This window comes from Paroedura picta, chromosome 7, assembly GCF_049243985.1.
Source record: "Paroedura picta isolate Pp20150507F chromosome 7, Ppicta_v3.0, whole genome shotgun sequence".
In the NCBI taxonomy this organism is placed as follows: domain Eukaryota; kingdom Metazoa; phylum Chordata; class Lepidosauria; order Squamata; family Gekkonidae; genus Paroedura; species Paroedura picta.
In genome coordinates this window covers 26,995,707-27,020,625 of record NC_135375.1, presented here as the reverse complement: position 1 = coordinate 27,020,625, position 24,919 = coordinate 26,995,707, and the positions used below count along the sequence as shown (strand labels likewise).

The 24,919-nt window shown below is 42.9% G+C and overlaps 1 protein-coding gene across 3 annotated transcripts in view; it reads right to left on the bottom strand.

Annotated features, from left to right (window-relative positions):
• The window catches only part of MAP3K1 (mitogen-activated protein kinase kinase kinase 1), a 58,340-nt gene extending 44,302 nt beyond the window's left edge, over nucleotides 1-14,038 (bottom strand). The window contains exon 1 of one of the 3 annotated variants that reach the window (XM_077347155.1): nucleotides 13,295-14,038. In XM_077347155.1, the coding sequence (XP_077203270.1) occupies nucleotides 13,295-13,890 (596 nt within the window). In that variant the 5' untranslated portion in view covers nucleotides 13,891-14,038. Of the gene's footprint in view, nucleotides 1-6,254; nucleotides 6,662-13,294 lie in introns of those variants that run through there. The other 2 variants (XM_077347154.1, XM_077347156.1) reach the window with 2 other exon arrangements.
• Nucleotides 14,039-24,919: the final 10,881 nt, after the last annotated feature.

Here is a 24,919-nt window from a genome sequence, read left to right as displayed (position 1 = left end):
GATGAGCTCTGCTGGATCAACCTAATGGTCCATCCAGTCCAGCATCTTCTCTCACAACAATGCCAACAACTTACTTTGAAGAGCTAACAACGGTGCACAAAGGCCGAGTCCTTCTTATGTTGCCTCCTGTTGTTGTTGTTGTTAGGTGCAAAGTCGTGTCCGACCCATCGTGACCCCATGGACAATGATCCTCCAAGCCTTCCTGTCCTCTACCATTTCCCAGAGTCCATTTAAGTTTGCACCTACTGCTTCAGTGACTCCATCCAGCCACCTCATTCCCTGTCGTCCCCTTCTTCTTTTGCCCTCGATCGCTCCTAGCATTAGGCTCTTCTCCAGAGACTCCTTCCTTCTCATGATGTGGCCAAAGTATTTGAGTTTCATCTTCAGGATCTGGCCTTCTAAGGAGCAGTCAGGGCTGATCTCCTCTAGGACTGACCAGTTTGTTTGCCTTGCAGTCCAAGGGACTCGCAAGAGTCTTCTCCAGCACCAGAGTTCAAAAGCCTCAATTCTTTGACGCTCGGCCTTCCTTATGGTCCAACTTTCACAGCCATACATTGCAACTGAGCCATACATTGCCTCCCGGTACTGAGAATCAAAGTTTTGCTTTAAGGGCAAGACCAAGTTATTCACTCCTTGCACAGGTAACTAAAAAAAAAAAAAAGGATTCCCACTCTGCCATGAAACTTGTTTGGGTGAGGTCACCCCTTAAGCTGAGTGACGTAGACCAGGGGTAGAGTACCCCTGACCTAGACTCTACCTCTTAAAGTTGCAATAAGGATAAACTGGAAGAGGAGTTAAATGATATGTAACATTTCTGGAAATTTTGAAGCCACGGGGAAAAATGTTTTCCCACCCTCCCTCCCCAACTAGAATTTATGGGGGAAATGTAAATATTTGCAATTCTTACTGTTTCATTAAACCTAAGCCAATTTTACTACTTTAACAACATAGAATACATCATTTATAACTTACATACCACATAAAGATCGCAATATTTGACATATTTATGGAATTACTTTTGTATAAGCAAAACTGCAAATATAATTCATTGCAAGCTGACGCATCCTATGCTATTTTAGTATGTGTCGGTTAATTTTTGCTGTCTGGTTAGAGAAAGCTAAATCCTGAATAAAACTTCCAGGTTAACTCTGAAGCTTTGTACAGTTTCTGCCCTACATCCTTCTGATATGTTTTCCTCCTTCTGCAAGTTAGAGCAAAAAGCCACTTTTTACCCAGTCGATGAGTAAATGTGTCACAGTGGTTTGAGGGAGAGGTGAAAAGGTCATCCACATCAGGTCAAAAGGACAACAAAAGGCATGTAACATTTGAGAAGCCACGAAAGCCCTGCATACTCCCCTCATGAAGATTAGGTACTCTTCTAGGTGCAGGAATGCAACTTGGGAATTAAAAGCTTATAAATGTCTACTGAATATCCAACATGTCTTTAAAAACATTTCACCCATTCAAAAAGAGAAAAAAATTCATAGGAATTTTCCCCCAGTACTTTAACAAATTTCCAATTTTCCCACTGGAAGAATTGAACAATAGCCCTGGGGGGAAAGGAGTGTGTATGTTTGAAAGTTGGGGTTTTCCCCCCAGGCTTTGACATCTCTAGGGTGAATTATGTAGATCACTCCAAACTCCTTGAACGAAAAGCAGGATATAAACCAATGTATTAATAAACATACCTCCACTAGTGAGTTTCTGATGCAAAAGTACAATTATTGTAAGGATTTGTGCAATATGTACCCAGATCATTTCAAATGTAAATGAGGTGTATGTTGTGTGTGTACACCAGTCAGAATGACCTCTATGCATCACAATATGGCATTTCTGGTTGTTATAAACTGTGAGAATCCAGGGGCAAATCCATTGGTTTTAAAAGCATATTCTAATATTCTATTGCTATTTTTTTCTTTAAATTAATGTACAAAGATTCAAGGTGAAGTTTGTGCATGTTTTTAACTACAGATTTCCTTAACTTTAAAATATTTGCTATCAAGTTATTTGCTTCAAACATGCCCAGCCTTTTCCCCAATGGGGACCAAAAGCAGCTCACACCGTCTTCCTCCCCATTTTATCCTCACAACAACTCTGTGAGGTACATTAGGCTGAGTGTATGACTAACCCAAGATCACTTTGCAAGGTTCCTCGATCATTCAGAAAGCTTCAAACCACAGTCTCCTAGACCAGGGGTAGTCAACCTGGGGTCATCCAGATGCTCATGGACTACAATTCCCATGAGTCCCTGGCGGCATGGGAATTGTAGTCCATGAACATCTGGAGGACCACAGGTTTGACACTTGTCTAATCACTACACCTCACCACACATCAGCAGGATATATTCCACTATAACTGTTCCTATCAGTGTCTCTTATCCAAATGCAAACTGCATTTCCTTGTCACTCCAGAAAGCCCATCCATTAAAATTCATGATTTGTATACTTGTTATAGTTGCACTTAATATTTCATTTAAGGACAGAGATGCTGTAAGAAGAGCAGGATGGATGAGGTGTTTTAAGGAACTACTCAGCCTTTCAACAGCAGGGTGAGCCAAAACTGTGTTGAGGTTAAAGGGCTAGGAGGAAAAAAGCCCACAAGCAAATAGCAAGAGAAAGAGTTTAGTCTTTTGATATAGTTCACTATAAAAGGAATGCTTAGCTTTCTGACTTTGTCACTCCCTCTTTCTTTTCTCCTCATGTTTGGCCTATTAAAGATGAAATTGTACAAGGAATCCCTATCACTTTATATGCAATACTGAACCATTCACTATGAGTGTAAAGAATTACCACATCACAAAACATCAGATTTTAAACATATTTTTATATGCAAAGATGCTACAGGAATCTTCTATTTAAACCAACATTTTCTCCCCCTTTTAACTTTAGTTTAGAATAGCATTCCAATCTCTAAGGGTTCCTGAAACATTATCACCACTATTAATCCTCAATTCCCCAACTTTTATGAAGTGAGATGCTCTTTTTCTGTTAAAAAAATGTCTTCACTTCAACAGTGTCCATAGCAGTTACCATCAGTAGGAAGGCTAGCTTTCAAGAAGCATTTTAACATTACTAAAACAGACTACGAAACCAAAACAGAATAATTTTTTAAAATTATTTCAACTTCATGTGTATCCATATTAATAAAGGATGGTTTCCCCTCAAAGGGAGAACAATGACGGATTACCAGTGAGATCCAAGTTGCAAGCCACAATGTACTCAGTCATTCTGTATTCATAACATACATGTTTAACCATGCTCTGAAGGAGGGGGCAAAAGGAGCTAGCAAAAAGGGTAACAGGATCTCCACCAGTGTATAGTAGGTTTGTTCCCTTAGAAACTCTCAATGAACTAGACTGAAAATAAGCAAGTTATTGAGAATAATCTGAAGTAAACTAACAAGTTTGTACACAAAATTAAAACTAAACACGCATACAAGATCAGTAAAGCAGGATTGAGAGGGTGTGATAGGAGAATATAAGGCGAGGGGAGAAGTATAATGAATAGCTAGTGACACAACATGGAGAAATTAGCGGGAGAAACACCCAGCTTCTCTGGAAGAAAGTAAAGTAGCCAATATGCAAGCAGGCGGTATATGCAGGACATCCAAAGAACACATACAGAGAAGAGTCAGTTCTGAGTATCTGCTTAAATAGCAACATTTCTAACGAGGCTAAGATTGGGCACTGTAGCCCCTAAAACAATGTAATTGAAGTGATTACGTGTGTATGACAAAGAAACAGGAAGGCATGTGACAATCTTGTCTAGTTTGGGGCAAAACCTTGGGTAAAATTCTAGAGGTTTCTCAAACTGGGAACAATAACTGTGATTGCTCAGGGTGGACCCTTAATGAATTTCCTAGGAAAGGAGACAAAGTCATGATTGCATTACCTGGATGAGACTAAAAACATCTTCTTCACAACCTCTAGATAGATTTTTGGACAGGATGCTGGCTAGGTTTGGCAGGCTGTTAGTGATTTCCCTGAATTATGTCAGGTCAAAGGGAAAGAAGACATCTTTAGGGGCAATGCGATTAGGAACACCTTTAGGAGTCTCACCGTCCTGCAGATATTCTCCCCTATTTTGAATGGGGAGAATCAGTCATTAACAACCCCTGAAAGCTCACAGTGATCTGATCAGAGGAGCCTAGGTAGTTCCTGGAAGCATGACAATGTATTGGCATATAGTCTTATTTCTGCTTGGAAGCAGAAAGAGCAATTTGGTTAGTTTTGATGCACCTTACATTCGTTTGTACATTACAGCCTCATGAGGTGATTGCAGAGCAATATGAAGGCAATGTGTAGGTGAACTAGGAGAACTCTGGCAGGCAAACTTTTCCTCAAAGTGAGGAGTCACTAACACTACCTCCTTGGCAAGGCTACCCTTAGTATTTTCCTTTTCCTAGACCTCAAAAATGGGGTGAATGGCAATCACAAAATGCACCTTCCAACCGAGGCACCCCAAGCCACTGAAGATGAATAATATTTTAATCCATTATTTAAATTTAATGATACAGTGCCTTCAGATCTGTTAAGACAAGACTCACTGGAAACGACTATAGAAGCAGCAGGAAAAGAAGAAGACCCAATATAAAATGGGTTACCTCAGTAAAAGAAGCTCCAGCCCTCAGTTTGCAAGACATGACCAATGCTATTAAAAATAGGAAATTCTGGAAGAAATTAATCCATAGGATTGCCATAGGTCAGAAGTGACTAGACAGCACATCACACACACACACTCTTCAGACATACCATATCACTGGTAATTACTGAATGTATACAGTGCAAAGTCAACTGCATATGTAATATGCACTCACATTATACATGACTCAATTTAAATTCCTTACATAATACAGATCATGCATTTTTGTATATCATATCAGTAATAGTAATTTTGCAGAGATTTCCCCATTTTTAGAATGTAAGTTTCAAGATTTTGTTCTCAAAACAACACCACTGACCAAAAACTTTATAAAGATCAATAAATAAGCAGAAAAGCTGAACTTTTTCATTTGATATTGCATATATAGTAAGAGACAGCATAACATCTATTAGTGCCTAAAAAACTACATGATTGCAGTCAGCTGCTTTATATCCTTCAAAAAGCAATGACATATCTTGCACCTTCTTTGAGCATATGTAACTTCTCCCACTGGCGATATACTATAAAAGATTTGACTTGTGCATTTGATGCAGCTTTACACAGAATTCCTTCATTGTCCAGCAAAAAAGGATGTGGCTGGACTACATGATTATTCATGCTTTTCACAAAAATGCTGGACACTCAAGAACACTGCACAATCTATAGCACTGTGTTTAGATTCTATAATATATTCCCCAAAATACAGTGCTTTGTATTGAATTTCTCTTACCAGTTCTCTTACCAGACACAGCCTTCTTTGGTGACTTGGGAGTGTGATGGCCCAACAGTGTTTCTTCAACCTGTTTGGTTTGCCATGTTATAAGGCAGACTTTCTCAACTATTTTACTGTTGCGTAACCCCTGAAACATTCTTCAAGCTTGGAAAAACTCCAGAAGTGGTGTTATCATGCAGAATGTGGTTAAGAAGCATAGCCCCTTCCTTTACCACCCCCATCATTGGCCATTGGGGGGGGCAGCTCAACATGACCATATATGGTAATATCACCCAATAAATGTTTAACAAAATTAAAATATATATATAAAAAATTAATTCCCACCCATTTGAGACACCCTTCCAGGGTCATCACAGAAGCCTAGAACTCAGCATATTAACAGAGTTCAGGTAGCTGGAAAGCATAAAATAACCATACAAACTACCCATATGTACTCGGGTGATAATCTTGGTATGGTACATGACAGCATCTACTGGATCTTGTCACCACAGAGAACTCACTACAAAATATGCATTATTCTCCTAAAACATCTTTACCCATGCCTCTCACAAAAAAAGGGAACCATTAAAGCAACAGATAGAGAAATTGGTTTTCTTGGCAGTTAACATTATCTGTTAATTTAGCACAACAATTGAACAACTATCCTAGTCTCCTGCCACACCTCCAAGTCATGGTGTATGAGGATATCTAAGCATTATGATAACTCAAGCCAATACACCCATAATTCAGGTGATAGGGCACCAGTCCCTGACAACCTGGATGGATTTTGGTAACTATCAGAAGTAACACATATGCAATGAACAGCATTGTATAGCATATTGCTAAAACTTCTCTCTTCAGAAATCTTGCAGATACTCCATGAACAGGACACAAGCACTGACCTGAATATCCCAATTCTTCAACGGGGAATCCAAGGTTTCTGAATTCCATTCTTTGTTCACATATCTGAAGACAATTCTTGTGGTATATATGTTGCTTTCTCCTCTAGATCCAAATATTTCCATGTAGAATTTTTCATTTTCCTGTAACTGAAGAAGGTCTCTCTCAATCTCATCAGTGGTTTGACATTTTCTCTGGTTTTTTTCATCTAAGATCTCTTGAAGACAGATATTATTTACTCTGTTTTGGATCAAAGATCACAGCACTTTGATTTTCCAGTTCCTTTCCTTTCCATGTCGAATGTTGTTTCTCTTGCATTTGTGATGGGGTTACCTGTTATTGCTCATCATGAAAACTCGGTAACATTTGCAATAGTTGAACATACTGCTAACACCACTCTCTTCAGAAACCTTGTAGATACTCCATCACAGAACATCATCTCTCAATGGATCTAGAGTACCTTCACTAATTCATCTAGAGTACCTTTACTAATCTTACTTCCTCAATGTTTAAAGAGTTGGTTTTGAGTGTCTTTTTAATTGTTCATCATCTTGAGGCTATGTGGGCACTGTATTGGACAGTGTCAGACTAGGATCCTTGAGACCCAGGTTCATATCCCCACTTTGCGATGGAAGCTTGTTGGGCAATCTTGGGCCACACACACATACTCAGCCTAGCCTAGCTCACAGGGGTTTTGTTGGGATAACATGCAGGAAAGGAGGTTGTAAGCTACCTTTGGTCCTCTCTGAAGAAAAAGTGAAGTATAAATATGTAGTTGGCAGCATAAAACCATTCTAAAAATTTAAAACGTCAGCATGATCTCATGGTGTTGCAGAAAATGAGGAGCACAGCACATTTCTGGGTAGTTAGCTTCTTTTGCCTTACAGCTTCAGTCTTATGTGGAACAACCAAAATCAGTGTCACTGCTTACAAGGGATGGGTATTGGGACCTAAACAGCCACTTTTCCCAACAGGCGATCCCACCACATGAGAACCCCTAAGAGAAGAGCAGAGCTCTAGGAGCTTCAAGAGTGAGAGTGCCGCTCTCTCAAATCCATAGTTCAAACTATGTGCAGAGTGTCTGACCTTAGTTGCTGCTGCCTATTGCTACTGCAGAACATTACTCATTTATTGTCCTAGTGTTTCTTTTGTTTCTTTCCAGCTAGTCCTCCAATAAGGTAGAAGACAGGATGGCTCCCATACTCAATACAGCACCAACTACCGCCTAAGCCTACAACAGCAGCAAGGACCAATGTGCATCTAGATGCTCTACTGAGAGACTACCAATTGTCTTCTTTTGCACCATTCCAAGCTGCTTATTTTTTTTTTAACAGTGCAGTTGTGCGTGTCATGGGCATGAGATGGTGGGGAAAGTTTTGTGGCCTGCCAGTGCAGCTTTTAAAGGCACAGGATCTTGAGAGCTAGCAGCCCCCTTCATCCGACTTGCTGTCAGAACTCTATTCTTTGGTACTATTTAACAAATGTTTGGGTTCCTTCTCAGTTATCTCTGAGTTTGAGAGACAGAGTTCAGTTCCCACATGCCTGTTCATTTTTAACATCAAGGTTTTTTGCCATAATGCTAACTTAAGGGCATCCAATGAAGTTGATGAGCAATAACAAATTCATGACAGACAAAAGGAAATAGTTTTTTACTCAAAGAGTAATTACATTGTAAAATACATGGCCAGTGGACATAGTGATGGTCACAAGCACAGATGGCTTTAAAAAGGGATTAGATAGACTCATGGAGGATAGAACCATTGATGGCTTCTAGCCATGATGAATAAAGGAATGCTCCATATTCAGAGGCAGCAGTCCCCTGAATCCCAACACTAGAAGGCAACATCAGGGGAGGGATTTGGCAGCAATGACCTATTGACAGCAATGACATGATTTGTCCCTATTTAACAGGATGCTGGACTGAACAGACCACTGGTCTATTCCAGCAAAGCTCTTCTTATGGTAGTAGCTTTTTTCGCCCGAGAAACATGAGAGGGGACTGAGAGGATGCTTGAATGCCTGGAAAGTTGCAGTCAAGCAAGAGGGAACACAGACTCCCCCAGGTTCACAATCCTCCTGATCACTGCTAGTTTTTGATGTCGCACAGCTTACACAATGTGGATGGGAGACAGAACAAAACAAGGGTTGCTGGGATGAATGGCAACAGTAATTAAACACTGGAATGCAGAGGAGGAATAACTACATGAGAAGGTGGCTAAACAAAATGAATGGAACCTGATACAGTCAGTCAACACAAGCGGCCCATCCCCAGTCACTAGACTGGATGGTACAGAATCGCAGCTGTGCCTGGAAGTCCTTCCAGGGATATCTGGTAGCCAGTGCCATGAAGATCTCAAACCAGAATCTTAGACTGTGCTATTCCTCACCCACTATATCTTTCCCTGTAATCTTTCCAGCCCTGATTAATACCTATATATATATCTGAAGAAACAGAGGGGGCAGAGAGAGATTTCAAATTCTGTTTGATATGATTTTCCAATGAATGCCTGAGTGTAAGAATAGCAATGCTCTGCTGTGAGTTTTTCAGTTCCTGCTTCCTCTTTTTACCACTGATCATCTTGTTATGGCTCCAAAGGCTTGAACCCCCCCCCCTTCAATTTTCCACATGAGGAATGCCTTCTGTAAATGTGTAGTTATGCATCCTCTTGTTGCTGCCCTAGTGTCCAGTATAGACAATACAGTTAGAGTGGCCATGGTTCCTTCCCTCTGGGTCTACCAATCAAAGTGAATGTTTATAGATGAGAATTCATACTCTAAGCCAGTGGTCCCCAACCTTTTATCACCGGGGACTGGTCAATGCTTGACAATTTTACTGAGGCCCGGGGTGGGGGTAGTGTTAAAGGACGGCTGTTCAGACCTTAATGGCTGCTTTTAGCAAATAGCCTGGAGCCGTGGCCCAGTACCAACTGATCTACGAACTAAGACTGGTCTATGGACCAGGGGTTGGGGATCGCTGCTCTAAGCCACAGAGTCCCCAAGTATGTGGTAGTTTCAATGCTCCTACCAAGAATATAATAGTCCTCCAACCAGTGGAAAGTGCTGCGTTTCCTATGGTACCTTCCTTCTTGTGATCTGAGAGTGAGAACAGGATGTCAGGGTGGCATGCCAGAATTGCCATGGATTGAGTGACTGCTTCCACAGGATGTCACTGGCATGATTGGATTGGGTGGTATAGCTGTGTCAATATGGAATACAGTTAAAATGACTGCAGAGAATATCAGATAGCTAGACTGGAGCCACACCTGCATTGTTTCAATGTCTCTCACCAATGATCCAAACTATCTTACATTGTTTTCTTCTTCAATGCATCCTCATAAAAACTCTGTATGGTAGATTAGGCTGACAGCCTATGATGGGCCAAGGTCACCTCGCAAGTTTCCAAAGCCTACTCCAAAAATCTAACAACTAAAACCACACTGTGTAACAGAAGAAACATTATGAAAACTTAAAAATGACAAAAAGCGAACTATAAGGTACATTCGCCTTGAATTCTCTTTAGTCTGAATTTCCAGACTACATGTATTAGTAGGCAGAGTCGGGCCTAAATTATTCAGCATGATTGTTCATGGTTTAAAAATTATAGATTCAATACAGAACAACAACTGCAAAAGGTCATTTGTATATAAGACCCTACTGTAAATTAGCAAAATGTGCATTATTTGATTCAGACCCTGCTTTGCATAAGAAAAATATCTCCCTTAACCATCCTCAAGATGTCACCTTTGAGATACTGAAATATTCAACCGAATGAGCTACTTCTGCACACACTAATCTAATAAGGGAATCTGTACGACCATGCATAGCCAGTTCACAGGTACGTCTGCATGAATATACACTGGAATGCTCACTGAACTGGAGGGATATATCTTTTGATCCACAACCAGCCGTTCATAATGTATAGCCCACAATGAAAGCAGAACTGTCAGTAAAAAGGAAATGAATGATTTAATGGCAGCACTTTTTATATTGCTTTCCTTGAAAGAAAGTGACATGATTTCTCATTTAGTTTTTAGAATATCAGCTAGTCATTCACCTAGTTAACCTCATACCTTCTCTTACCTGACATGAACACTGGAATATACTTTCCCCCTCCCCTAAAGTCAAATAATTATTTATTGAAGATCTTTAAAGATTTCTTTTCAAATGCTTGCAGGTAACAAAATATATTTATAAACGATAGAGAAGAATGTTTCTCCTTTTGATTGAAAAACTGTCTACATTGTCTGGTATATGAGAACTGAATGCATTTAAAAATTACTAATCCCGGTGTTTTATGAGATCTACAAACATATATTTTGCAATTTTCACATTTAAAGTAACATTGGGGTAGCTATACAGAAACCATGCCAAATGTCATTGTTTGTTTCTAGAAGTTAACAAGTTCATTCTATTTCAGCTTCATAGGAGCATTCAATGCTTAGCTTCTGCTTGAAAGGATGAGGACCCTCTCCCACATTTAGCCGTGTCAGAAATAATTCACAAGCCTACAAACCCATTAGTCACATGAAACAAAACTAGGTATATTGCAATAATTTATGGTTTTATATATTGTTATTATCAGCCATGTTACATCTGTACTAAAATATTCAAGTAGAGGAATTGTTACAATCAGTTGTGTAACACTGAAGTCAGCTTTAGGGAAAGTTACATAATTGTGAAATTGTATATTACACAGACTTTATGGTAGATTATCTCTGATTATTTCAAGTAAATTGGCAGAGCTGATGACTGAGGTTGATTAATATTTTAAAATATCAGGAAAACATACACAAAAAGTTAAGTGCTTAATGACAACATATAGCAACTGCACTTTGTACTCTGTCGCTCCCTTTGTATATTACTTATTTTAGGAGAATTATAATCCATTGACAGAATTGCAGGACCTACAGACACTCTCTTGTTAGCAAGGCGGGGCATGCTATAGTGTATTTGCACAGGTGAAATATTTGCGTTGCTTTTAGAGCAGAAGCAATTTGGAATTCATTTTAAGGACATATCTGAACTTGAAGAATGTTGTTTCTTATCTCACAAAGGAAACATCTAAACTATACATAACTGAAACAGGTTCTAGATCTGTAAATTATGCTAAATATGCTGTAATAATAATAATGCAATTATCAATGGCTTGCTACCTGCACCACTGAATCAGAATGCGGCTGACACTTCGCATGATTTGCTTTACAATGGTCCTATGATGAATCATAAAAAGCATCAAATACTCTCAAAGACCTTATATTACAACTAATACATATGGCCTCCACAGAAATCTGCCAAAGGGGATAAGAAGGGGAACACTCAGGAAATGCCTTCGAGGTATGTAATTAAGAAGAGTAACTATTTCAGCATAAATTATATTGCCAGATGCAACCGGTCCCATATCAAAATACAAATAAATCCCACTGAAGAAAGAATCAGGGAATTCCATTTGAAATACACGTTTCTGAAAATGTTTAATTACAGTATCCTTCTTTTGCAGAGATCTACTTATAATACATCCAAGGACACTGTGAAACATAGTATGAAATAATAATGTGAACTGTGTTCATTTTACTTCACCTTATAAAGAAAAATTTAATTCAGCTTCAGAAGTAGCTCTCATCACCATGGCCACTCCACCTCCTGGGCTATTTTATTTTTAACACAATCTATAGAATACTTATCAGAATTCACCTGTTTTATACAAACAACAGAAAATCACCATGAAAACCTTTGCCCCCATTAATTAGTTATGATGGTTTCTTGAGCCAGTGTGTGTTGATAAAATATTAGACACAAGTGAAATCTGGAATTTTTAATTTATCACTGGAAACATAAGGCAACACTTAATTGTACAGTAGTTTTAAAAATAGCATCAGTACAGACACTAATGCCATAAACCTACGCATGCAAACTAAACAGCCAATTGAAATCAGTGGGAAGAAGCATGTTCTGAAGAAATGTGTTTACGATCAGGCTGCAAGTCTTTATGAGATCTGCACTTGACTCATGAAGTTTTTCCCAAACATCACTGCTCCACATCATGGTGAATGAAACCAAATCAAACAAATGCGTATATACAAAGCAGCAAGGATGTATGTTTAAAAACGGCAAGAGAAAAAAAATTAACAGCTTCATGTTAAGTAGCAAAGGCACTCCACCTGATTATTAAACAGGTGCCTTTTAGTTCAATAAACACGCTTAAAACATGCGGTTTCCAAAAATACCTAGGCTGCAAACTGGTCAGTAAATCTACCCAAAGGATGGCATACCAAGCACTAAAACTTCGGTAACCTGAGAACGTAGCCAAAATAAACGGCAGTATCTTTCTAATCAGGACATCTCTCTCCATTACTGTCCTCTTAGGAGACCCACATAAAGCAGTTCCGCATTTGCAAGCTGCAATGAGGCGGAATAAGGCACAGGAAAAAGACACACAGACACACACACACTCTTGATTTGTTAAGTGCCGAGTATACCTAAGGCAAACTATCGATCGGGCTGCTTAAGTGTTAATTTCAAAGCCTCTCCCTGCAGAAACCCCAATTCCGGGTGCTTCCCACGGGCAGAAAGAGCCGCTGCAACTGAAAGGCCGATGCATCCGGTCTTGGGTCCTCCACCACCCACCCCGTAGGATAAATTTAAACTTCAAAGACTTCTCTTTTTTTTTCCATCCCCGGCACTCGCTAAGCAGATCCGACGCCCAGAAGGCGCTTTAAACAACCCAAAAGCTAAAAGCCCAAAACAAAATAACGAGAGAGAAAAAAAAGTAGGAGGGCGGGGGAGGGAAAAGAGGGGACACAACGACGCCGCAGGAGAGCAAGCGGCGCTGGTGCCAAAACAATGCTCGGCAGCCCAGCGACCTGCACCCGAGAGCGACCCCGGGCAGCCTTCCCGCTGACAAGTCCCCGGCGCCTTCCCACAGCCCGGCGCGTCCAGCCCGCGGCAGCCCCCGACCCCCTTCCCTACCTGCCCACGCCGCTCCCCGCCCCCACCCCCGGCGGGCCTCCACGCGCGCTTCAGGTCCCCCGTCCGGCCGGCTCACCCTGCAGCCGAGTGGGGCGGCGGCGGCGGCTCCATGGTCTGCTCGGCTCCTCCCGCCGCCGCGGCTGGGTTCGCGGCGTCCGGCCGCTCGTGGGAGCCGGCGACGGGGAGGAAGCCGCGGCTGGGGGACGACGACGCTGCTGCTGCTGCTGCTACTGCCGCCGCCGCCGCGGGACTGCAGGGGGTGGAGCGCAGCCCCGGAGGCGCGGGCTGGACGGCGGCGGCGGCGGAGGAGGAGGGGGCGTCGGGCGGAGGGGCCGAGAGGCAGAGGGGCAGCTCCGGGCACTCGGCGGGCTCGGGCAGCCCGTCCAGCTCCACGCTCCGCACTTTGCGCAGCTGCTTCCGCCTCCAGTCCGAGCGCGGCTCCCGGCTGCCGCCCGCGTCTCTCGTCAGGAGCCCTCCGGTCACCACGACGCCGCTCCCGCCGCTCCTCACGAGCTTCGGGCTCCGGGCGGCGGGCGTCAGGGGGAAGGACGACGACGAGGAGGAGGAGGCGGCGGCGGCGGCTGCGGCGGCTTCGCGCCCCGAAGATAATCCTGCCGAGGCGGAGGGGCGCGTCGCAGCCGCAGCCGCCGCTGGTCCTCCTGCCGCCGCCATTTTCTCTGGCGGGTCACATCACCTCCCACACTCGCCCTCGCTCCGTCAGCCGCAGACCGGCCTCTGAGGAGAGGCGGAGGAGGATTCCCTGGCGGCCGCCGCCGCCGTCGCCGCCACGCAAACGGCGCGGGTTGCGCGAGCTGCGTAGCGGGAAGGGGGCTGGGCCGCTGGGCGGGCCCAGGTTGAGGGAGGGAAGCGCGAAGAAAGGCGAGGGGCGGATAGGTAGCCCGGCGGGCTGAGAGGCCGCCGCCCACCGTGGGCCTCCGCCAGCGCCTCCCCTGGCCAGCCAGGTGCTTCCATGGCGGCAGAAAGAAGCGTCGCTCCTTGCCCGGCCCCCCACCGCCGACACCGGCTCTGCCGGGAGCAAGCCAGACCCAAGCAAGCGCTGGGAGGAGGGCACTGCCTGCTTTGAAATCTCATCGAGGCAGAATCTTCTGCGTAAATGGGGAAAAAAAAAAATAAATAAGAATAAAAACCAACTGCTTCGGAAGCGCAGAAGCTTGAAGGGCTATCCCCTATCCTGTCCAGGCACATTACAAAGATGATCTGGCTCCGACGGCAACTCAAGGAGGAAATTTCATATGCAAAAAAACAAAAATGGCACAAGCATTTATGTAGGCATATTTGACTTCTTTTCAACAATTCAAAAATTTTAACTTGTTGCCGCTCCAAGACAATGTTTCGAGAGAGAAGACCTATATAAAATGGGGAATAAAGGCAAGCAGTAGCCAAAGAGGTCCATCCTGTGGCCACCATGCATTTACAAGAGCCAAAGGGTGGATGAGTCGTGTGAGAACATGCAGGATGTGAAGACCCTCCAGACCTCACTTAAGATCTGTGACACCCTTGAATCCCTACTATGCCATGGAAGCTTGTTGGGTGACCTTGGGCCAGTCACACACTCAGTTTAACCTACCTCACAGGGTGCTTGGGATAGTGGAGGAGTGGAGAATGATGCAAACCACTTTGGGTACCTCCAAGTAGAAAGGCAGACTATAAATGAAGCAAATAAAAAATAGAAGTGTTGGTTGTTTTTTACGATTTGATATGAGGCCCTTGTCAGAATCTGGAACACATTACCATACAGAACTAGAAGTTCTTGTGTGTGTCCCCCCCCCTTTGTTTTCAGGTGCAGAAAGTGTTAGTGCTTAAAGGGAGGGGGACAAAATTGGGGCTCTGTGGCAATTTTTAAAGAACTACAAATGCTTCTGGATTGGCACCAATGGCCATAGATAGGAGGGGGTAATTTGGCCCATAGATTTTTCTGTTTTCTCCAGGAGAACTGATTTATGTATTCTGTAGAATTGTTAAAAGAGCCTCTTGTGGTGCAGAGTGGTAAGGCAACCAACTGAAAGCTTTGCCCATGAGGCTGGGAGTTCGATCCCAGCAGCCACCTCAAGGTTGACTCATCCTTCCGAGGTCGGTAAAATGAGTACCCAGCTTGCTGGGGGGTAAACGGTAATGACTGGGGAAGGTACTGGCAAACTACCTCGTATTGAGTCTGCCATGAAAACGCTAGAGGGCGTCACCCCAAGTGTCAGACATGACTCGGTGCTTGCACAGGGGATACCTTTACCTTAGAATTGTTAAATTAAACCAGGCCCCAGCAAAATGTGTCTGTTCCCTCAAATGCTTGGGCCCTGAAACATCACTGATAAAATACTGTAGTTCTGGCAAGTCAAGACAAAATATTTTTACCATTTGCGTGTTCACTAAGCCAATCAGTTCATACAGTAATCAAAGACAAAGATATTTGCACAGGGATCTTATGCAGAATTAGACTGGACTCAGCTCTGTGAATTTCTAGTTACTTCTAATCTACGTGTAGGTATGAAATAGGAAGTTACTCTGGCAGAATAAGCTGGGTCTAGGATAGGGGATTTGGAACAGGTTGATCCATTAAAAAATACATTTTCATGGAGCTTAGAAACCTAAGATTTGCAGTTTCAGACACTCCTTTGAGTAATCTTGTTCCTTGAGCTGCTTGTGATTAGGACTTACAAAATATCACAAATAATAACCAAGCTCTCAGGTGCCCCAGAATTTTTTACCAGCCTGGATTAATTATTTTGTAAATCAGGCATCCTTCTTATTAGGTTGACTGGGAATATACATTTCTCTTATTTTAGGAATCTCTTAAGGAGCTACAAAATGTGCCTTTTCCTGGGATTTTCCCTTATTTTGTGCACACTCAATCCAGCACCTATTCCTAGCCTTTTATCTTATGGAAAATTAGTAGTTATAAGCAAGGCTTACTCTTTTTTTTTAGCTAAAAAGGGCTCATGTTTGTGTGTGAATTGTATCCTGTGACCTGGAAGCTCCTTTCCCTAGTCCCAGATATACATCTAAACAATTAATACATTCTAACAACATGCCAAATACAACACCTTCTGCTCCTGTACTCACACTCCCATTTTGTAGGCAGAACCACACAGCTGTCTTGATTTCATGAGTATGTGACTGTGTTTAGTTCCTGCCTTGAGTTTATGACAAGTAGGTGCTGTGCACATTACCATGCACTGAGCTTACCCTGTGCCATTGCAACAGTAAATCCACTGGCATGGCAGAAGGTGGTGCTGCTATATTCATTGCATGGTTGCAACATGCTACAGGAGGCTTTCTCAACCAGGGTTCCATGACACCCTGGGGATTCTTGATGGACCTGGGAGGGTTTCCTGAATGGGTAGGAATTAATTAATTTCTTGTATATTTTTTAAATTTGTTAAAACATTTATTGGGTGATATGACCATATTGTTGTTGTCGTTGTCATTGTTGTTGTCATTATCATTATTTAATTTGTTACCTGCCACTCCCAAGAGGATCATTGTGGGTTACAGAAGTCCAGCTAAACCCCATTAAAACCCATTAAAATGGACAATCAGCAGTACAATTGGTCATGTTGACCTGCACCCCCCTCCCAAAATGGCACTGATGGGCCTGGGAAGGAGAGTGGCCCTGGGAGGGTGTGTACACAGCTATGCTTCCCAACCATATTCTGCACGATCATGCTACTTCTGGGGTTTCTCAAAGCCTGAAGAATTTAAAGAGGTTTCCGAATAGTAAAAAAAGTTGAGAAAGGCTGAGCTACAGGCTGGTGCATCTGGAGATTGGTATGTGATGAGTTAAAATCAATCAGTTACCATAGGCTACATTGAATGTATGCATTTTTGAATGCTTCATCATGCAAAAAAAAAATGCCTATGGCTATAAAACTAGTATGGAAGGAGGGGGCTGGGTTAGCACATTTCCCCAGCTATGCTGCTTGTCTTATTTGAAGTAGGGGAGGCTCACAAACAGGATGCCTCCAACTGCAGCCTGAAGTGGTACAATCCATTCTATACCTTCAGAACTCTATCCACAACTTTTGCTGCATGTTTGTACACCTTGATCCCAAACCACTATCAGAAATAAGTTGCTTCAAAAGGAATGGGGCTGACTTCTAGTAACTATATCCAGCATGGCATAAGACCCAAGTTTAAGTCCCCACTCTGCTATAGGAGTATGTGTGGCAATCTTGGATCAGTCACTTTCCCTCAGCCCAGCCTATTTCACAGGTTGTAAGAATAAAATGGACGTGCAGAGAATATGTTGTACTTTGGGTCCTGATTGCAGAGAAAACTGGAATGTAAATCTCTAAAATAAGGTGTTAATTGTTTAACTAAAACTCTGACAGGCATGCAGCCAAATTCTATACATGTTGCCTTGAAAATAAGTCTCACCGATTTCAGTGGGATTTATCCCCAAGTAAACATGCATAGGCTTGCAGACTAATTTTGCATTGACAAAAACAATTTTTGTCAATGCAAAATTAATATTGTTTTTACCTATTATCATTATTTTGAAATACAGCTTTTTCAAAAATGTTGCTATTCAGCCCTTTCTACAGTGGTTGCCCTGCCCTGTAAAATAAAATAAGGGTTGCATTTCATGTCTGACCTGGACTGACCTTCAAAATAGTTGAAGGCCCCAAATTGGCTGTGGAGAACAGTGTGCTTGGGAGCCTTTCATCCTGCATCATTCTCAACAAGAAAAAAAAAAAACAGTACATGAGGGTGGGGCTGCCTGTCTCAATACTAGTTCCAGGTGCCTGCCCCAAAATTTGGCACTGGGTAGCCTCACAACATGGGCATATACGGAACCAACAGTGGGACATTCTCATTGAAGGCAGCGTAGAATAGGAGAGAGGGAATGTCAAAGGCCCTCCTGCTGCTGTGCTGTGCTCCACAGCCAGTTCCACCCACACACTGTTTTGAAGGTGAGTCCAGGTCAGTCATGAAATGTGAGTCTGGTTTGGGAAACCCCCGACCTGACTCACATTTCACATCTCATGTAATGAGACCCTTAGAGCAAGTAAAATCAAGTTGACTTACCTACTGAGCACAAAAACTGAATCATTATTATTCTTGCAGCAAGGAGACACCACAGTGTCACCAAGGATAAAAATCATATGTGTGTGTGTGTGTGTGTGTGTGTGTGTTGTCAACAGTTTTGTGATTCGCCAGCAGTACTCACACCTCAAAGCTTTTGCATGTCTCTCAATGAGTCTATTTGCATCCTTGAACTTTGCTGAGCCACTGTCTTTGACAAATCCTGTGCAACCCCATGAGTAGGCGGAGTGGCATCCTGACACTGCAACGCAGCAATCATGTAACGCAACATTAGAGTGTTGTGCATGCCAATCCCATTCTTAGTTTCTCGGGAATGTCATTTAATTGTCTCCTCTGCCCTTTCCTCCCATCTACTCAGAGAAACAGTGATGTGGTGTGTTTCATTTGTCCTTAGCTGCATCCCCTACTGTTTGGAGAAATGAGGGGTTTCAGCGTCTTCCAATCAGTTTGCTCAGCACAATTTCCCACATACCCAAAAAGTAAAGAGTTTGCTCCCCTGATGAATAGAGATTAATTCAACCCAGCAGCATGGGAAGTATCTATCCTTGACAAGGGCCTGTTTATGGACCATCCCATTAGCTTTACTAAAATGCTCACAATCCCCACTGATATGGAAGCTTGTTATTTTGGTACTCCATCAAAAAGGTACCATATTAACAAGGCTGGTTTATCCATATAGCATCTGTAGCATGTTCTACGAGCCCTGCATTTCCAGGGCCCTGCAATATGCCCCCCCAGATCAGGGCCATGTCCTCTCTCCTCCCTCCTTTCCCCTCTTTAAGGACTCTCAGAGCAATACCCCTTTCCACTGGGGGGGGCTGCACCCCCAGTCTGGCTGCTCCCCCGGCAACTGTACTCTGCTAGGGCCCTACAAATCCCTAAACCACTCCTGCATATTAACTATAATGAACACATTCAATTACATGTCTTTTTACATGTTCTAAAATGTAAAATGGTTGAAATGTATTTGTACGTCTGAAATTCCAGAGTTTACTTACACTGCATTTTTTCTCTCACCATTAGCATCTAATTATGTCAAGCAGAGATAGGAAAAAGGGAAAAAAGACAGTTCTGAGTCAAGCTGATCTGGATTGCCTTCACCTTATATGTCAAGCATATAGTGCCATCCCAAACAAATTACTCAGGGCCTTTTCGCACGGGGATCTTTGTTGCAAATTGTTTGCGGAAGGAAAAATCGCCATTTTAAATAGTGGAATTCGTCGTTTTGCACACCTGGCTTTGTAGTGGAATCAGTTGCGTTTTTTAGCGTTTCCCACAGGCTTCCGGTCTCGGCAGAAATCGCTAGAAAGGAAGCGCTATTGCCAAGCTCGTCCCGCCCCTGGCCGTCAAGCAGCCAATGGGCAGCCGTTAGCATGCTCCCAAACAGCCCCTTTCCCTTTAAGAAAGGTTTTTAAAAAAAAAAACAGACCCATAGCAACGAATCTGTGTAGATTCTTTGCTATGGAGAGACCCATCCAGCTGCCTAATGTGAGCTGTCGTTTGATTGTATGATCGTTTGCACGCTGGCTCGAGTGATAAAAAAAAATTCCCCCCCCCCCTTCTCACGGGCTCGATTTTCGGCTGAATTTATGTGTAAAAAATAAAGGGACTTTATTCCAGCAAACGGGCTTTTAAGTGGTTTGTGCTTAGTGACTAAAGGTGAAGGAATGAAGCCAGGGAAGCCTCTAAACAGAAAGAGGCTCGCCGGTGCGTTTATCCCCGCTCGCTCCGAGAAAAAAAAATGGCGATCGCTTCGCCGGAAGTTTGGAGAAGAGAGCCAGGGGGAGGGGCTTTGAAGAACCAGCAACAATGGTAACGCACAGGTCTTTAGCGCTAGTGTTGCAGATTGGTTGCAGGAGTGTATCGCTATCCGGAGGGTGAATCCACTTTTCTGGATTTCCCTGAAAGCGCTAAAACGAAGCGCTTATTGCTGATCGGTTTCAGGAGTGTTGCAGATTGTCTACGACGCCGTGGGTAATGCCAAATTAGTAGCGTTTTCAATTAGCAACCATTGTGCTATTTTTAAGCCGTGGGAAATGGCCCTCAGAATCCTACCCTGAGAAGTAGCACTTTAAGGACTAACAAAATTTGCAGCGAGGTATGAGATTTTTTGAGTCACTGCTCACTTTTTCAGACACAGCTAACTGTATTCAGCTTCAGATACTAATGAAACACAGAAATTTTGTTAGTCTTTAAAGCACTACTGGCCTCTTGCTCTTTTCTACTGCTGCAGACAGATGAACATCTGATCTGTCCCAGGGAAGTGCTCTTAAGATTGCACAGAACGCGCCCTATCCTATAACGTGTGAGGATTAGTACCCGGACCCTTAAATATCGTATCTCTAAACAATGCCGTCACAAGGGCTCTCAGTGTCTTGATCTCCGGATGGTTGATTTAAACTTCAAATATAGTACCTTGGAGTAACATGAAACTTTAAACCTCATCCAACATGTAACTTCCCTCTGAATTACAAGTGGCGACACCCAGGGCTGTTTGGGTAACATAAGCCTCTGGTCTGCAGCCTCAGCTTGGTGTCATGCAACATTCGGAGCACAGCAGCAGTTGCAGAGAGAAAGTTATTTCAGGAGCGCGCTAACCGGCATGGATTTGAGAGTGACTTCCATTTGTTTGCACGAGGACAGCTTTCCAGAGAAGTAGACTTTTAGGATCACAGCCCATAATGCCACTGTTCAAAATGTATATCGAGTACTATCTAATGTGTACCGATACGCCTTTCAACAAAACGCCAGCTGACTGTGTCAATGTGTAAACTGAAAACAAGAATCTAGTATGTTTGATGGCAACAGGTATTTCCTGAAAGGGCTGTGTAAGCTAAAGAGATGAGAGATGTTACATAGACCATTGATTGGCTTGCTTTAGAAAGCCACAAGCGCAACAACCTGCTTTGTCCACCAACTTTCCCATTATGAATCATTGCATCATCTGAAACAGATCTGAAAGCAAACAAGGCCTGTAGGACTTTTTTTTTTTTTGCCACAATGCATGCACTCTGATTCAGAAAGGCCCCTGCAATGAATCTATTGCTTTCATATTTTCTGTTTTCCTCCCAACCCTTCCTAGGTTCCCAGTGGGCCTTGAGTAAAAATAAAGCCTATCAAGATACTTGATTTCATTTCTACTATTCCTTTCTACTCTACAAAGAAATTACTGGCGGCTGATCGAGTCTAAAGGCTATTGGGTGCAAGCCACTGCTATTAAAACCAACAGCAGTCCTATTTAATCCTATTTAGGCCTTCAGTCCTATTTAGATGGTTGCCTTCAATTTCTTCCATATGAAAGTTAGCTAGAGACAGGCACCCAGTATGTCAGAACTCACACTACAAATCTGACCACCTTCTTGGATTCACAGCATCTTTTCATGAAATCTTGCACAATGTCAAAAATCCCATGTTTGCTTTGTAAAGGGATTTTAAAAATCTAAAGCGACAGAATAAGAGAATAAGAACTGAAGCGCTTCTCAGATCCCATTGAATGTTATCTGAACCATATACACTTAGACTTAACCATCAGGCTTTCATCATGGGTAGCCCCCACTTGTTTCATTCAGAAATCTATTATTTTTCAGTTTGCTCTTCATTCCCTATGGAACAGTTTACCTGAGGCTATCCATGAGGCTTTTTGCCTGCTAACCCTTGGAAGAGGCTGCAAAATTAAGCTATTTTTGTTGAAATTGACTATTGGATTGAAAATGGATCTCGGCTAAGTCCCTGTACATTCTTGAGAAAGGCAACTAAGTGACAATTTTTCTAAATAGGAAGACCTCAGGTCACTTTCATTATCCTTATGGCTGCTTGTTAACTCGGGGGGGGGGGGTGTCAGCCAAATTCTAGTAAAAGTTCCAAAATGGAATGGCTAATAAGACATTTATTTATTTGTTGTATTTGTTGACCACCACTCCCGGGCCTTACGGGGTCGTGGGGGTTTACAGTAAAATGATAAACGGACATAAAAACAGAAATAAAAAATACAACCCCAAACCCCAAATTAATCTACTCCTCCCTCCCTTCTTTGTACACCCAACCACAACCACCCACAGCCCCCAAACACTATCTCGGGTAACTCGGGGGGGGATGACTCAGGCCTTGATGACCAGCAAATGGGCCTATATGGGGAGAGGACCTGATCTTCTTAACCTGGCTTCAACCAAATGCCCGACGGAAGAGCTCCATCCTATAGGCTCTGTGGAACTAAGATAGTTCCGTCAGGGTTTGCAGCTCATTCTACCATGTTGGGGCCAGGACCAAAATGGCTTTGGTCAAGGTTGGCATTCCTCCCGGGGACCGGGGACCACCAACAGATTCAAACCTGCAGAGCAAAGAGCTCTGCAAGGGGCGTAAGGAGACAAGCAGTCGGCGGGAGGGGGTGCGAAGAGAAGCAAAGCATCTCTTACAAACCTCTTTCAAATCTGTTGTTAACTATGGTTTATTTCCAGCCAAGATGATTCTGATTAGGTGGACTGTGTGCTATATTCCAGCATTTCCGGTCTATCTAAATTAGAAACGCCAAGTTGCTTTTAATTTTGCTGTAGCTCTTTTAGGTAAGATATCTGCAAACATTCTGAATGTGGGGATGTCCCCATGGTATGCTACAGTAAGAGTACATATATATGGTAATTGGACACTGATCTCCCAACATTATTTATTTACTAAATTTGTATGCTACTTTCCTTCATTGCTCAAAACAGATTATAATAAAACAATTGAATTACAGCTGACTGGCAACTTGACATATTAAAATACAAGCAGCATTAAAATCATGCCAGGAAAAAGCTTACCAAATCAATGTAGTCTTATACGATTGCCTAAATCAGGTAGGTGAAGGAAGAGGCACAACCCTGACTTCAATGACAACAAGTTCCATAAGGGTGGGGCCACTAGAGAAAACATTCTTGCTCTGGCAATCACGGAACTCATCTCCTTTTAGGAGGAAAAAAAGAGATCAAACCCTGTTGTTAGTACTTTAATGTCCATCCAGGCTCTATGGTGTTGAAGGAGAGTTTTACATATACAGTGGCCCACCAAAAAGACAAATAAAATCAAGCCTAAACTCTCCCTAGAAACTAAAATGACTAATGTGAGGCCATCATACTTTGGTCACATTATGGGAAGAAGACTCACTAGAAAAGACAACAATGCTCAGAAAGGTTAAGACAGCAGGAAGCCTCCACATACGGCCATCGGTTTCCAAGTCTGGAAAATGGCTCTTCACAATAGGACATTTTTGAGGACATTAATTAGTAAAGTCACCGTAAGTCAGGAGAAATTTGAGGGCTCAATACACACATGTTAACATTAAGAGATGATAACATTTGCTAAACACCCATCATGGCTCAAACATCATCCAACATTACAACAAGCATGCAATTTTTCAGTGCATACAGTTCATATATTTCCCTTGCAGTTCTGCATGTCAAGTGATACATGTCAAGGCTCTACACCAAACCTCTCTAAAGCAACTCATGTTTGTGATTTGCAGTCTAAGGAATAATAGGCCAGAGTCCCACAATCACTGTTAGTAAAGCTAAACTGATCCTTATAAAAGGGTTGCTCTTCTTCTCTGTTCATTCAGCTGTTCCCTCTCCATCTTGCTGCTGACACTAGCCAGAATGGAGCCTAGGCAAGCAAACCACCGCCAAGAGCAGCTGCAGCCATCACAGGATAACAAGGAAGGGAAAGCACAGACACCCAAGCAGGAGTAAACACAAAAATTAGGCCAAGTCTCAGTGGTGTGCCACATTGTGGCTGTGAACTAAACCCCAACTGTGCAGCATTGCAGCATTGCGGATGTATTCCGTGCACACAGTATCCATTGCAAAAAAAGCTTCCGAAACTGTTTTCAGCCAGGTGAAAAACAGAGGGCCATTCCACACCCGGGAAATAAAGTGAAAGGCTTACCTTGGGGGGGGGGGTGCATTTCAAATGATGTAGTCCCAGCAGCAAACCAGCAGCTACACCCTCCATTTTAAAGCGCTAGTTGGGGAATCCACAGGACTGGATTCCCCCAAGTATTTAGCGCAAGCAGGAGGAGAGCAATCAGCAACCACAAGCAAAATAAATGTGTGTAACCAAAGTAGCCAAAGTAGCTCGATCTCTGTCTCCAGTGCCTGCCCTCGCACTCGCCTCCCTCTCCACAACTCCAATCTCCCTTCTCTTGGGAACAGGGCTTTTTTTTTGTAGCAAACTGCCTGGAGCAACGAATACTTATTGCTTACTCCAGGCAGAACAAAAATACAAATTCCCCTACCATCCGTCACCACAAAGCATGCCTCTCAGACCCCCCCTCAAAAAAAATCGTGAAAAAAATTACTTTTCTTAAGCTTCAAGGCTTAAGAATGCAATGCACTATGCATCTATGATTGGATGCATAGGCATACCAATGGAGAAGTTTCACTTAAAAAAAAACTTGCATCGTGGTCCCTTTAAAACAGGGGGAAAGGTGATTGGCTGCCGGGAATGATTGAAAGGGCAAGTAGTTGAGAATTTCCTGCATTCTTCAAGGAGTTGGACTAGATGACCCTGCAGGTCCCTTCCAACTATGACTCTATGATTCACGAATATTGCCTTTTAGTGTTCAGTTTTATGCAAGATGAAAATCCTCACTCTCTGAGTGGCCTTCAGC